At 39.8% G+C, this 16,782-nt stretch overlaps 1 protein-coding gene across 1 annotated transcript in view; it reads right to left on the bottom strand.

Moving 5' to 3' along the window:
* aqp10b (aquaporin 10b) overlaps positions 1 to 16,782 on the bottom strand; it is a 35,446-nt gene extending 18,664 nt beyond the window's left edge. Inside the window, exons 1-6 of the mRNA XM_063011114.1 lie at positions 16,696 to 16,782; positions 14,217 to 14,343; positions 7,282 to 7,419; positions 7,034 to 7,152; positions 3,386 to 3,603; positions 1,058 to 1,270 (exon numbers count right to left, since the gene is read on the bottom strand). Of these exons, the coding sequence (XP_062867184.1) occupies positions 1,058 to 1,270; positions 3,386 to 3,603; positions 7,034 to 7,152; positions 7,282 to 7,419; positions 14,217 to 14,343; positions 16,696 to 16,782 (902 nt within the window). The remainder of the gene's footprint in view (positions 1 to 1,057; positions 1,271 to 3,385; positions 3,604 to 7,033; positions 7,153 to 7,281; positions 7,420 to 14,216; positions 14,344 to 16,695) is intronic.

The raw sequence follows: 16,782 nt of genomic DNA on the forward strand, positions 1-16,782 counted from the left end.
TGTTTTCAAGACATATTGCTTTAAGTTTTCTATCTTGATGCTTTGATGTCTTACTTGGTCTACCAGTATGCTTCCCTTTTACAACCTTCCCATTTTGTTTGTACTTGGTCCAGATTTTAAACACAGCTTACTGGGAACAACCAACATCTTTTGCGACATTCCACAATGATTTATCTTCTTGAAGGAGTTTTATAATCCTCTCATTTGTTTCAACTGACATATCTTGTGTTGGAACCATGATTCATGACAATCTGCTTTGTGCAACAGCTCTCCGAGGTGTGAGCACTCTTTTTAAACTGAAGAATAATTAGCAAATCTAATCTGCTGCAGATGTTTTGTTTTTAAACTGCAAATTAGAGTGATTCCATAATTTTTTCCTCAGATTTGAGTGATTCCATATTTTTTTCCTCTACTTGATCTAAAAAAAGCAATTGTGACTGACCACAACTATTATATTTGTTTCTTTTTTTTATTGTTTCTTAATGCCAGAAGGTTGACATTTTGAAAAATGATAGTTTTGTGGCATGTCTGTGATTTATTTTTTTTCTACAAAATTAAACAATTGACAGAACATCTTCCAAGAGTGGTGATTCCATAATTTTTGCCAGGGGTTGTAAAGGCATACCAAACACAGTATCACCTAACTACATGTCTTAGAAGGAAACATACACAGACTTGTGGAGACCAAACCCACACAGACACTGGGAGACCATGCAAACTCCACTCCGAAAGGATCCAGACCGCTCCCACCTGGGAATCGAACCCAAATGTAGTGTAACAACGGCACATACAAACTTGCCCAGTGTTGATAGATCATAAATTCTAAATTCTTTGTGTAAAAACCTAAACCTGCTTAGGATTAATAAGTAAGGAAGTGAAAAATGAGTTACAAGTTGGGTCCATGACGTGCTTTACATCTAACTACTGTTAAACTCCAGCGTTATGTACTCAAAGAATTAATAAAAGAATTCAGCCCAAATTTAACACAAAATCTATGCACCGTCTTTGGTTTCACCAAGTCACTAATTTCAGAGGCTTATTATAAAAGGACGCTCACATTGCCTGCTCGTTCATTACTTTGGTAAGCCCATTGGGTCTTTCAGACTCCTGTTGTGCCACATCCAGTTCCAAGTCCTTCAGGTTGTCGATAATCTTGGTCAGTTCTGGTTCAGGGTGGTGGACGCCAATCAGCAGTTCATAAATCAGTGAGCCGACAAGGCCACCAAGAGAGGTAGCCACCAACGGGATCCACCACCATCCACCCCCAGCTCTGCGACAGAGGAAACTCGTCTTTAGACATGATTTATCGATTCGGAGGTGCGCATTCACGCAGCATCAAGTGCTTTGGTTGTAATGGTTCTTCATTCTTAAAGCTAGATAGGGTCAAAGGGTCTTTCTTCCACAACCATTACTAAATGGTTAAAAAAATCAATCATACAACAAACTCATGGCAACAGGCCCTTTCCTGAAATGTACAGCGGTACCTTGTAACTCAATGTCCCCTAAACGAGAAATTTGTACCCTTAAACTTGACATGCGTGCGATGTAAACAAAGGGGTAAGTGCAAGGGTGCATTCACATGAGAAGCGTGCATGAGAAAACTGCCACAGTGGTGCGATAAAACATCAAAGTGCAATATAATTACACTGATCAGCCATAACGTTAAAACCACCTCCTTGTTTCTACACTCACTGTCCATTTTATCAGCTCCACTTGCCATATAGGAGCACTTTGTAGTTCTACAATTACTGACTGTAGTCCATCTGTTTCTCTACATACTTTTTTAGCCTGCCTTCACCCTGTTCTTCAACGGTCAGGACCCCCACAGGACCACTACAGAGCAGGTATTATTTAGGTGATGGATCATTCTCAGCACTGCAGTGACACTGACATGGTGGTGGTGTGTTAGTGTGTGTTGTGCTGGTATGAGTGGATCAGACACAGCAGCGCTGCTGGAGTTTTTAAATAGTGTCCACTCACTGTCCACTCTGTTAGACACTCCTACCTAGTTGGTCCACCTTGTAGATGTAAAGTCAGAGACGATCGCTCATCTATTGCTGCTGTTTGAGTTGCTCATCTTCTAGACCTTCATCAGTGGTCACAGGACGCTGCCCATGGGGCGCTGTTGGCTGGATATTTTTGAGAGAGGTGTTTAAAACCTCCACCAGCATTGCTATGACCAGTGATGAACGTCTAGAAGATGACCAACTCAAACAGCATTTTAAATCGATGCATCATTTTTGAAACTATGTTTATAAAAGATCCCTTTTAATTTCTACGTCTCCAGTCATATAACCGTTCATATGATTTCCCCCAGCACTTCTTGTTGCGTACTACACAGCAGCACTAGCGCAATGTTGCACGTCTATATTGTTTCATTAAGCTTCTTAATCGCGAGATCTTGTATTACTGTATATCCTAGCGAGTTCAGTTTAGGGCGCATTCACTTGAATGCGCTGCGCACTTTTGCTGCATTGGGCTCACGATTTTTGGGGTTGCCGCGGCGCTCAAAGCGCAAAAAGCTTCTCGTGTGAATGCGCCCTAAAGCTTACCACTTTGTTTACATCGCTTAGAATTGTAAGTAAGTTTTGAGTGATAGTGTAGGTTAGAATCTGGGCTCATTCTGTCGTTACTGTACGCTGGACTTAATGAGACGTGCCTACCTCTAACTATTTTATTTCTGCTATAAGTTTAAGCACATTGCTTTGTGTACAGAATGCCATAAACACATGCTGCACTTTGTTTAATATGGAGCACTTGAGAATTTAATAATATGGACATAAACCCTGTTTACATTTAGTTTTGTGCCATATTATTATTATGAATTGACTAATCTGTAAAATAGTCTATAGAATAATCAATAGAAAAATAGTCGTTAGTGGCAGCCCTAATTGTATTCATTCCCAGTTCTAAAAGCTTCTGCTTTGTGTTAATGTGAATTATTGATGATTTTTTAATTATACTGTTTTAACCTGAGCTTTGAGATTAAAAATTGTCCTGTCAAACCCATGAATGTCAAATTTTAACTTTAAAAAAAGATAGAAAGTGCTTTATTGCTGGGGTGCCATTGAAATGCTCCTTTAGCCACAATATTGATTCCTTAGTCTTAAGGTTCTTCGCTAGCCTTAGCAATTAATGAAGTAAAATCCACGGAGGTTCCTAAAAGTCAATTTTCCATAGACCTACAGCTGAAATCAAAGTATCAGTCATGGCAGTCTTGGGATTTTATACTGACCTTAAAGCTGTTGTAAAGTCAATGTCATAAATTAATGATTGTTCTGAAATGAATAGGATTCTACCCAGGATTAATATGATACTCGTAATTAAATGTTCAGTGAGTGTTAAGTGTAGCAGATTTTGACAAGTGTGTGTCTAACAGTCCTACCTGAACACCTCATCTCCCCAGCCGGCCATATAGGTGAAGATTCGCGGGCCGAGGTCCCGCGCTGGGTTTATGGAATAGCCGCTGTTCGATCCCATGGACACACCGATTACCAACACTACAGCTCCTACCAGCACAGGTTCCATCCCAGGAGGGGCGGGGGAGTTACGGCTGTCGCCCAGCGCCAGAACACACACCAGTAGAGCCGCCGTTCCAATCACCTGAGGAGCATGATTAGTGTGAATCATTCCATGTGGTGTAAATAAATCAGTCATTGGACTCTGGTGTAGTTTTAAATACACACCAATAGTTTGTTTGTTTATTAGGATTTTAACATCATGTTTTACACTTTGGTTACATTTAGGAATGGTAGTTACTCATTACACAAGATTCATCACTTCTCAAGGTTATATTGAACCTTTGTGTGAAGTTTGCATGTTCTCCCTGTGTCCACGTGGGTTTCCTCCGGGAGCTCCGGTTTCCTCCCACAGTCCAAAGACAAATTTGGACTGTCTTGGAAAGACAAAGTCTTGGAAAAATTAGTATCTCCAGTTCACCTCACTTGCATGTCTTTGGACTGTGGGAGTCTTGGAAAAATTAGTATCTCCAGTTCACCTCACTTGCATGTCTTTGGACTGTGGGAGTCTTGGAAAAATTAGTATCTCCAGTTCACCTCACTTGCATGTCTTTGGACTGTGGGAGGAAACCGGAGCTCCCGGAGGAAACCCACGTGGACACAGGGAGAACATGCAAACTTCACACAGAAAGGACCCGGACTGCCCCACCTGGGGATCAAACCCAGGACCTTCTTGCTGTGAGGCAACAGTGCTACCCACTTGGCCACCGTGCTGCCCCACACCAATAGTACCAATAGTGAGTGAATTGTATTTGGTCCTGATTTTACAAGCTTCTGCCAAATGCGTTATTGTTAATTACTGACGATCTTTTAATAATAATTCATATATGAGTATAATCTGATAAGATTGATTACAGCCAGATTTAAGACTAATAATTCTTCTGTTTTCCTGCATTATTCTGTTTAATTTTGACTTAAAAAAAAGAAAAAAGTGCTTCATTGCTAGGGTGCACCTTCCATGTGGTGTACACTGATCAACCATAACATTAAAACCACCTCATTGTTTCTACACTCACTGTCCATTTTATCAGCTCCACTTACCATATAGAAGCACTTTGTAGTTCTACAATTACTGACTGTAGTCTCATTTCATGCTGTTCTTCAATGGTCAGGACCCTCACAGGACCACCACAGAGCAGGTATTATTTGGGTGGTGGATCATTCTCAGCACTGCAGTGACACTGACATGGTGGTGGTGTGTTAGTGTGTGTTGTGCTGGTATGAGTGGATAAGACACAGCAGCACTGCTGGAGTTCTTAACACCTCACTGTCACTGCTGGACTGAGAATAGTCCACCAACCAAAAATATCCAGCCAACAGCGCCCCATGGGCAGCGTCCTATGATCACAGATGAAGGTCTAGTACAGGGGTGCACAACTTTTTACCAAGGGCCGATTTCACATAAACACCTAAACCAGAGGGCCACAAATTTCATTTTTACAGACCTGTCTACGTGAATTTGTAATACAGTTCAGGCTGGGTGATATTGAGAAAAAAAAAAAAAATCTCGATTATTTTCAAATGTATTATCGATTCACGATTTGAATTTTTTTTTTTGTATAATGCAATTGAAAAAATTTTATTTAAAAGACTGCAGAAGTGCAAAAATAGTAACAGCACCACCTATAATTATCCTTTCAAGGAACTCAAACTTTATAACAGTAACGATTTAACAATAATTAACAATAATTTAAACAAAATCGAAATCTTAATTAGCTATATCCTTTATATAAAAAACTCACAAACAACTCACTTTAAATAATGTGCAGCAAAACCTCCCTACATTAAGAAAAGTGCAAAACTACAAAGTTCTTTACAGGTTTTTTAAAAGGAACTCGAGCCTGTTTACTGTTTCCACCATATAAATGAGTCTGTATCAGTATCTACACTGGGGGGACATCAAGTAATCACTCAGCTCAGCTTTGATTTTGTCCTCTTGTGACTGGGGGGTGGATGGAGGGGGAACGTTCTGCTTCTAACCGTATGGACAACAATTCCCATGAGCCCCCGGACTGTCACGTGACTATCACATATCCCCGGTCAGCCAATCCTGATCGTGCTCACCGTCTCCGGAGTTTTGATTCAGTTCAGCTGTGTTCAGTTCCATGCGCATCTTAATTAAACTCTTCTGTTTTAGTCTCATTATGAAGTTTTGACGATCGTGTTTGTGTCCTTATTTCTGAATCTAACCATTACCGTGTATGATCCTTGTTGTCTTCCGTTTCCTGCCTGTCTGTTTATCCTCTGGTTTTGGACTCTACCTGGATTTGTACACTGTTTTTGCCCATTTGATATTAAACTTTCCTTGATTTATATTCCGCGAGCGTCTGCTCAGTTTCTGCCTCGTGACATGTTGGTATTTTAATTAAAATATAAAGTATGTAAACAATCGCGATTGTCACATTTCTAACATCATGTGAAAACGTTAATTCTAACTAACAGAATTAATCGTGAAAATCGCACAGCCCTAAATACAGTTACATAAAATCAGGTAGTTAGAAGAAATGTGTTGGTCAGTGGAAGATACTGCAGCGTCTTTCTGACACCAACTGATTAATGTGGCAAGCACAGCAGACATGAGAGAACGCCATGGCCCGTTTAATAAAAAAAAAAATACTTGTATGTCCATTCAGGGTTAAATTTCATATGCTCGAGATCCACTTTTCTTTTTTTACTCGTACTTGGTTTGGACAAACACATGGTACAGCTGAAGTAACTTGTTTTACATAATTTACTTTTCAGTCGCAATTTCACGGAATTACCCGGTGAATTTAAAGTGACAGCATCATTTATTTAAAAATGCATCAGCACTTCATTTGCCGGGCCGGATCTGGCCCGCGGGCCGTATGTTGTGCACCCCTGGTCTAGTGGATGACCAACTCAAACAGCAGCAATAGATGAGCGATCGTCTCTGACTTTACATCTACAAAGTGGACCAACTAGGTAGGAGTGTCTAATAGAGTGGACAGTGAGTGGACACGGTATTTAAAAACTCCAGCAGTGCTGCTGTGTCTGATCCACTCATACCAGCACAACACACACTAACACACCACCACCATGTCACTGTCACTGCAGTGCTGAGAATGATCCACCACCTAAATAATATCTGCTCTGTGATGGTCTTGTGGTGGTCCTGACCATTGAAGAACAGGGAGAAAGCAGGCTAAAAAAGTATGTAGAGAAACAGGTGGACTACAGTCAGTAATTGTAGAACTACAAAGTGCTTCTGTATGGTAAGTGGAGCTGATAAAATGGACAGTGAGTGTAGAAACAAGGAGGTGGTTTCAATGTTGGGGCTGATCAGTTAGTCATTGAACTCTGGTGCAGTAGGAATGTCTTTATTGTAATGATGAAGTATGTTTCACCATCTAATGGGCCATTTTAAGTTCATACATTACTATAGTAGGTTCTGCTGTAGCATGGTAATACCCTGACCTCAACCCCTTCCAACACATTTAAAATGAAAGAAAAGTTAACTGTAAACCAGAGCTACTTTTATTTTCCATAAGACTCACCTGATCTACGATTCCTCCCCATACACTCAGGTATTCTGCAGGGTAAGTTGAGAATATTCCAGCTGTGGCCTTGGCATCATTTACTGTAAGGTAGCCACCACTGTAATGGAATATGGCATCTGTACACAGAAGCAGAGGCGCACACATGCATCATTAGACTTCTACAAGTATACAGTATAAACAAGCATTAGAGCCATATTAATTTCTGTGACCTTGGATAAAGATACAGTTTCAAACATTCCACCTACCGTAATATTGCAGAGCGACAGTGGCTGCTGCCAGGAAGGCACCAAACGTCTGTGAGAAGACGTAAAACGGAAGTCGAGTCCAGGAGAATCTGCCCAGGAAACACAGACTAAGGGAAACGGCCGGGTTCAAGTGAGCTCCTAAGTTAACACAGAACAAAAAACACACAATGTGTTTACTTATCTTTCAAACAATGCAAATTCTTAGTTATAATGATTTTAATGTTGGACAATTGTTTAACAATATTAGATAAATAATATGTGTAAATATAATAAATAATTATTGCTAAAGAGCACAAACTAGGAAACAGGCCAGACTAAAGCAAGGAGCAACTTCTTTACCCAATAATATTGTATAAAATAAACTGCAAATGATGTAAAAGAGTGTGTGGAAGTGGAAAGCCATAGCCATAAACTGAACATTGGAGAAGAGGGGCAAATCTAGCTGGGTGTGGGGGGATGTCAGCCATCAGTATCAGATGGGAAAACTGACAAATCGCAACGTTATACAAAACTAGCAAGCAGAATATAGTTATCGTTTTACATTAGTATATTAAGAGAGACAGAGACTGAGCATATCTACATATTAGAAACCCCCCAGTAAGTAGCCCATATATATTGTGATTATTGGCTTGGTTACAGTAGACCTATATTTACAGCACCTTAGCAGGCAATTTAATCCAAAGCGACTTACACTTGTGAGTGAATACAGAGTAAGCATTTAAAGGTGAAGGGCCTTGCTCAGGGTCCCAACAGTGGAAACTTGGCAGTGGTGGGACTCCAACCAGCAACATTCTGACCCTGCCATGAGCTACCACAGCCCTAGTGCCCTGCTGTAGACATAGACCAAGCTATTTCCTGTTATGGTGGAAAATGTAAAAAACAACAAAATGCATAAAAATGAAATGCTGAAGGTGAATCTAGTGCTTTGAATGCTGAAGTAAAATGCATTTACATTTTCAGCATTTAGCAGACGCTTTCATCCAAAGCGACTTACAGTTGTGACAGTATACAATCTAAGCAATTGAGGGCTAAAGGCCTTGCTCAAGGGCCCAACAGCTGCAACCTGGCAGAGGTGAGGATTGAACCGGCAACCTTCTGATTACTAGTCCAGTACCTTAACCACTAGGCTACAACTGCCTGTTTAATGTAGTATAGTGTGCAATTCTGCATTGTGCAAATCAGACAGTACCATGTGCAATTGTGCATATCAAATAGTAACATTGCAGGACTGATTATCTTAGTTTCTTTAGATTATGTGCGCCCAGCTGAACGCTGGCAACACTGAGTTTCGAACAGAGGAGTTCGGAATCTCGGCGCTGGTGTGCTAGTGAAATATGCTTTAATATATGGGATAAGATAAGATGCACACACATATATATATATATATATATATATATCGTCAAGAGCACCAAATTTCTCGGTGTTCATCTGGAGGAGAATCTCACCTGGACCCTTAACACCAGTTCCATCACCAAGAAAGCCCAGCAGCGTCTCTACTTTTTGAGAAGACTGAGGAAAGCTCATCTGCAACCCCCCATTCTCACCACGTTCTACAGAGGAACAATCGAGAGCATCCTGAGCGGCTGCATCACTGTCTGGTTCGGAAATTGTACTGCGTCGGACTGCAAGACTCTCCAGCGAGTAGTGAGGACAGCTGAAAAGATCATCGGGGTCGCTCTTCCATCTCTCACGGACATTTTTAACACCCGCAGCATCCGCAAAGCTCTCAGCATTGTGGACGATCCAACCCATCCATCACATGGACTTTTTACTGTGCTCCCGTCTGGGAGACGATACCGCAGCATCCGGACTAACACAACCAGACTGTGTAACAGTTTTATCCCACAAGCAATCAGACTCCTAAACTCAGTACTGTAACAATTTCCTCCGGAAATTTTCTGCTGCCACACACTGATCTGTATTGACTATGTTACTTGCATTTTTGACTATGTTACTTGCATTTTTGACTATGTTACTTGCATTTTTGCACACCTCCTGGAAATGCACAATAATTTCTGCACCTTACTTGTATTTTGCACCTTATTTACTTTTTAGGCATCTTATCTGCATTGCCAATTTTACGCTGCTAATGTACAACATGTCACTACCTCATGAACCATTGTACCATCTATTCACCATCATGTACTAACACTTGTCTTTAGTCCTGTCTTCTAATTACTTGTTTATATTAGGGATAATTAGGAATATCTTTTGTAGTTATTTATTATAGGATTTTTTGTATTATTGTTGTATTTGCACTGTTTTGTATTGTCTTGCACTTTTTGTACCGTTACACCGTGATCCTAGAGGAACGCTGTTTCGTTTCAATATGTACTTGTATGTAGCTGAAATGACAATAAAACCTCTCTGACTCTGACTCTGATACTGTATGTATGTATGTATGTATGTATGTATGTATGTATATATAGTATATATATAATATATATATATGTATATGTATATGTATATATATATATATATATATATATATATATATATATATGTATATGTATATGTATATATATATATATATATATATATATATATATATATATATATATATATATATATATATATACACACACACACACACACACACATGTATGTGTGTGTGTGTGTGCGCAAATGCTTCAAGTTATAACTTAAATCAGAAAATATCTTTCTAAGTCATGTCCGCGCATGCGTATCTCGTTTCCACACGTTAATAGTCATGCATTACTTTTAATGATGTGGGATGTCACCCGCAGCTCCAAAGTATTCGCCTGTTAAACCTACAAGAAATTTTTGTGTTTTCATTTCGCATGTTTTACACTAACACACTTAGTAGAAATAATGTGATGTATCTGACTGAAAATATTTATAAATGTTACGCACGTGAACAGAAAAGTGAGACGCTCGCGGATAATGACAAGATGTTTAACAAACCAATACAAGGTACAAACAGTTATTCAAATAGTTGTCTATAACAAACAGAAGTTCACAAGACGTTGTCGAAATAAACGGGCAAATGGTCATACACAAAAACAACTTAAGCAAACGATAACCGCTTAATACAGAATAAAAAACTGACAATACCTCACAAGGTAGCATGGTTAGCATCAGTCTCTGACATATCTCTTAATTAGTTACAGGTGTGATAATTAGTATACTTTTAACGCTGCGCTGCTTGATTGGCTGAATGTGCCACGTGATCACCCGCTGACTTGGGAATTGAAGTCCTCCGCGTTATTGTAGTCAGCGAGCACTAGCGTTAGCGAGTGGCTGCGTCGGGAACAGCAGGCAGTGTGACAGTAAAAATGTATATAAAAGTGTGGAAACATATAGGTATAGGTATACTGGTGCTGGTCATAAAATTAGAATATCATGAAAAAGTTGATTTATTTCAGTAATTCCATTCAAAAAGTGAAACTTGTATATTATATTCATTCATTACAACACAGACTGATATATTTCAAATGTTTATTTCTTTTAATGTTGATGATTATAACTGACAACTAATGAAAACCCCAAATTCACTATCTCAGAAAATTAGAATATTGTGACAAGGTACAATATTGAAGACACCTGGTGCCACACTCTAATCAGCTAATTAACTCAAAACACCTGCAAAGGCCTTTAAATGGTCTCTCAGTCTAGTTCTGTAGGCTACACAATCATGGGGAAGACTGCTGACTTGACAGTTGTCCAAAAGACGACCATTGACACCTTGCACAAGGAGGGCAAGACACAAAAGGTCATTGCTAAAGAGGCTGGCTGTTCACAGAGCTCTGTGTCCGAGCACATTAATAGAGAGGTGAAGGGAAAGAAAAGATGTGGTAGAAAAAAAGTGTACAAGCAATAGGGATAACCGCACCCTGGAGAGGATTGTGAAACAAAACCCATTCAAAAATGTGGGGGAGATTCACAAAGAATGGACTGCAGCTGGAGTCAGTGCTTCAAGAACCACCACGCACAGACGTATGCAAGACATGGGTTTCAGCTGTCGCATTCCTTGTGTCAAGCCACTCTTGAACAAGAGACAGCGTCAGAAGCGTCTCGCCTGGGCTAAAGACAAAAAGGACTGCTGCTGAGTGGTCCAAAGTTATGTTCTCTGATGAAAGTCAATTTTGCATTACCTTTGGAAATCAAGGTCCCAGAGTCTGGAGGAAGAGAGGAGAGGCACAGAATGCACATTGCTTGAGGTCCAGTGTAAAGTTTCCACAGTCAGTGATGGTTTGGAGTGCCATGTCATCTGCTGGTGTTGGTCCACTGTGTTTTCTGAGGTCCAAGGTCAACGCAGCCGTCTACCAGGAAGTTTTAGAGCACTTCATGCTTCTTGCTGCTGACCAACTTTATGGAGATGCATATTTCATTTTCCAACAGGACTTGGCACCTGCACACAGTGCCAAAGCTACCAGCACCTGGTTTAAGGACCATGGTATCCCTGTTCTTAATTGGCCAGCAAACTCGCCTGACCTTAACCCCATAGAAAATCTATGGGGTATTGTGAAGAGGACGATGCGATACGCCAGACCCAACAATTCAGAAGAGCTGAAGGCCACTATCAGAGCAACCTGGGCTCTCATAACACCTGAGCAGTGCCACAGACTGATGGACTCCATGCCACGCCGCATTGCTGCAGTAATCCAGGCAAAAGGAGCCCCAACTAAGTATTGAGTGCTGTACATGCTCATACTTTTCATCTTCATACTTTTCAGTTGGCCAACATTTCTAAAAATCCTTTTTTTGTATTGATCTTAAGTAATATTCTAATTTTCTGAGATACTGAATTTGGGGTTTTCATTAGTTGTCAGTTATAATCATCAACATTAAAAGAAATAAACATTTGAAATATATCAGTCTGTGTGTAATGAATGAATATAATATACAAGTTTCACTTTTTGAATGGAATTACTGAAATAAATCAACTTTTTCATGATATTCTCATTTTATGACCAGCACCAGTATATATAGGTTTTTCTAGACGTTTCCACCCTTTTTTTTAAAACTCTATTTGTTAAGGATTACCTATCTAGTCACCTTCAGATGCATTTTTTCCCAGTATCGTACCGACTTTTTAATGCCGTCAGCAACAATGTTTTCGGTTCAGGGCATAGCCACTGATGCACCTCTGCTTTCACATCATCACATGAAAATCATCTTCCCCTTAAAGCTTCTTTGAGCGGTCCAAAGAGGTGAAAATCAGACGGCACTAAATCCACAATATAAGCTCTCTCTCAGTCTCTCAGCCACGACTAATTACTACTCATCCCTCCCTACCTGTTTACAACAAAAATCTATAAGTGCAGAAACTTTTATGCACTATTTGGACTGAGGTCAGTTCTTTGTGATGGCCTCTTCATTACATTCACTTCATTGTCCTTAAGCCATTTCCCCACAACTTTGGAGATAAGCTTGGGGTCATTGTCCATTTAAAACACCTATTTGTGCCCCAGCTTTAACTTCCTGGCTGATGTCTTAATAAGTTGCTTCAATAACACCATATAATTTTCCGTTCTCATAACATCTATTTTGTGAAGTGCACAAGTCCCTCCTGTAGCAAGGAACCCCACACATTATGATGCCACCTTTGTGCTGTATGGTTGGGATGGTGTTATTTGGCTTGTAAGCCTTCCCATTTTTCCTCTATACATCAGTTCCATATTTGTTTGATTGGACCGAGGACAGAGTAACATCTTTGTCCCCATGTGCAGCTGGTCTTTCTGGTCATGTTGATATAAGACACATTTAACTGTATTACCGGTTTCTTTCAGCATTTTCACAAGGATGTTTGCTGTTGTTCTTGGACTGATTTGTATTTACTTTCATCTCTAGGAGAAAGTATGCATCTTCTTCCATTTGAACAGAAAAATGTAGTACCCTTAGGTATTTCAATTTTCTCTTGATTTTATATTATTGTTTATTTAAACTTGTAGGATCATACATATTGTTTTGACAATTATACCACAAAAATACTGCCTCAACTTGGGACAGTGGTAGCCTAGTGAGTAGAGCTTTGGGCTATCAATTGAAAGGTTGAGAATTCAAATCTCAGCTCTGCCATGCAGCCAGTGTTGGGCCCTTGAGCAAGGCCCTTAACCCTCTCAAGTCCAGGGGTGCCGTACAACGGCTGACCCTGCGCTCTGACCCCAGCCTCCAAACAAGCTGGGATATGTGAAGAAAGAATTTTGTTGTACTGTACATGTGTATATGTATTTATGACAAATAAAGGCATTCTATTTTTCATGGGACTTCACAAGTTGTTAGAAACCATTACAATTACACTAAACCTGTTGTCCCATTCATGGAACCAGTTTAAGATCATTTTTGACATGGTGACATGTATCATGCAAGAAGTGAAACATGCTAGCCCACCACTGATGAGATCCCCAGCTCCAGTTTAAATCTCAGCTCTGCTATCAGCTTGCTCAGTGCCTACACAGACATGATTGGTTATATTTGAAGAAGGGAGGGCCAAAGAGAATCCTTATTGCTGCTGCAATTATGCCCTCTACTGTCCTCTACGGGGATTAATAGAGAGCAGTGTGCATGACTCTCCATACATGATACTGATCCCTGTGTAAACCTGGAAGAGGTTGGCTACTCTACAAGCACTAAAGGGGGTATGTTTTAGTTACTGCCCTCCTCGGTCAGGATAGGGGACTGCAGCAGTAGAGGAAATACAATTGGGTAACTTGATATGACTAGATTGGGATAAAAAGGATAATATGCAAAAAAAAAAAAAAAGAATGCCTATCAAGGCATTTATTGGGTATTAGAGGGCCCAATTTATGCTCCTGGGATGTTATGACACTGGCAATACCTACTGTGCTCTTAATCTGTCCTGGTTTATTAAAACTACTAGTTATCACTAGTTAAGTAATGCATCAAAACGTCTAACAATCAAAACAATTCAGTGTCGTATGAAAAACAGTAGTGTATAAACCCAGTCTTACCTGATACTCCTTTCGACACATAGATTCCAAATGTAGTGCCCAGAGCAAATCCAATATTAATTGACAGATATTCTCCCTTAGTGTTTTCTGAAGTTGTCACCTGAGCAACAGAGCCACAGCCAAACAACTGCAGAGAGAAAAAAAGAAACAGTGATTTCACTTAATATGCACATAATGCTCATATCCTCAATGGTCAGGACTCTCCCAGGACCACTACGGAGTAGGTATTATTTGGGTGGTGGATCATTCTCAGCACCGCAGTGACACTGACATTGTGGTGGTGTGTTAGTGTGTGTTGTGCTGGTATGAGTGGATAAGACACAGAAATGCTGATTGAAGTTTTAAAGACCTCACCTCACATTATCCAGCCAACAGCGCCCTGTGACCACCGATGAAGGTCTAAGATGACCAAAATCAACAACAGCAGTCTCTGACTTTACATCTACAAGGTGGACCGACTAGGTAGGAGTGTCTAATAGAGTGGACGCTGTATTTAAAAACTCCAACAGCGCTGCTGTGTCTGATCCACTCATACCAGCACAACACACACTAACACACCACCACCATGTCAGTGTCACTGCAGGGCTAAATAATAAACCACCTAAATAATATCTGCTCTGTAGTGGTCCTGACCATTGAAGAACAGCATGAAAGGGGGATAACAAAGCATGCAGAGAAACAGATGGACTACAGTCAGTAACTGTAGAGCTACAAAGTGCTTCTATATAGTAAGTGGAGCTGATAAAATGGACAGTGAGTGTAGAAACAAGGAGGTGGTTTTAATGTTATGGCTGATAAGTGTGTATGACCTTACACATTGAAGGTATGACCTCCTTTGTTCATTAAATCCAATATGATTAGTTGTTTTATGTCGTGCTTACATCATGGTTATCGTTTATGGCAGGAAGGGTAGATAATTCTTGTCTATGATCATCATATCAGTCTTTGGTATTGCTAGAGATTGTCATTCCTGAGTCACTGTCAAAACTTATTTCCAAAAATCAATGCAGATGGTACGGTATAATGCTATTTATATTCCACTTTCTTTTCTTTGTGCTGCTTTCAATGTAACAATAATACAAAGATTACAATCACTACAGTATTGTTTGCTCTCGTGTCTGGACCTGCATTTGTACCTTATGCACTTTTTATCTTATGCACAATTCAAGCTGATTAAATTCAAACCTTTCAAAGTCAGGCAGTTGATTTAGGAAGTAATTTGAGCAATAAAAATAAATAATTTGTTGGATTTTATTCTAATAAAACCTTAAACAAAACAACAAAGAAACCTTTTCTTGGATGGATGCTACAGAATTCTTTCTATTCTCTTGATGCATGCTCAATAATCCAGGTACACAAATCCACCAAGTTGAATCAGTTCATCTGGGCACAAAGTTTGTTGTAGAGATATGTTTCGTCACTCATCCAAGTGACTTCTTCAGTCTGAGCTGGTGGTGAATAACCCCAACCTTATATGCAGTTGACGACTGACGTTATGCAGAGAAATACATAACGACTATTAGGTATTATTGTATAACAATGGGACCGGTGATCAAGTCCATATGCAAATCACAATGACCATTAATTACATTGGCCATGTGCACCTTTCACATATGATTGGGGTATAGCTCCATTTTCACAGATGGCCTCTTTGACTACCCATTCAAACCAGCTTTCCTCCTCGTCAAGGATCTACACATCTTTATCATTAAATGAGTGGCCGCTGGCTTGGGGGTGAGAGTTAACTACAGAGTCCTGGCCAGAAAAGGTTAACCTTCTATGTTGGGCGAACTCATTTAATGATGAAGATGTGCAGATCCTTGACAAGGAGGAACGCTGATTTGAACGGGGATTCAAAAAGGCCATCTATGTGATATAAGGTTGGGGTATTCACCACCAGCTCAGACTGAAGAAGTCACTTGGATGAGTGACGAAACGTATCTCTACGTTGTGTCCAGATGAACTGATTCAACTTTGTGAATTCTTTCTATTGTTTTTGAATATAAACTGGAATGTAATAATAAAATATGTACAGTACATTTTGTATAATATTTCCAGATGGTGTACCCATTTGTCTTAATAATAAACATGAATCATTATTTGCTCAGCCGAGACTTTTATTTATTGGCAATATGTTTGTTTTCATGTTGTATTCTTATAGTAGATCATTAATCTAGATGTGACTTGCAGGCCAAAGACCTTTTGAGCTTTCTTTTTGTCATCTGCATGTGTGAAGGTTCAAAGTCTTAAAGCCTGCAGTGTCTGTCGAGTAAGACAGGTCTGTGATAAATAAATCCCAAAGTGTACTTTAGGTAGAACGAGATGAGAAGCAGTTTAGAAGAAAATCTTGTACAAAAAAAAGTCAATAGGTGTGCTTGGATAAGCAAGAAAAATAAATAATTATTTCATGCAGATTTGTGCTAAGAAAGAAGTCAGAGTAAGCAAATAATGCATAAATGAATAAATAATATAGACTTACTATCAAAACGTACACGCCAAGAAATTCAGCGAGGCACTCTCTAACCAGGCGACTGCTGATACGGCATCTCTTCAATACCCGGTCCAT

The sequence above is a fragment of the Trichomycterus rosablanca genome, chromosome 2 (genome assembly GCF_030014385.1).
Source record: "Trichomycterus rosablanca isolate fTriRos1 chromosome 2, fTriRos1.hap1, whole genome shotgun sequence".
NCBI lineage: Eukaryota > Metazoa > Chordata > Actinopteri > Siluriformes > Trichomycteridae > Trichomycterus > Trichomycterus rosablanca.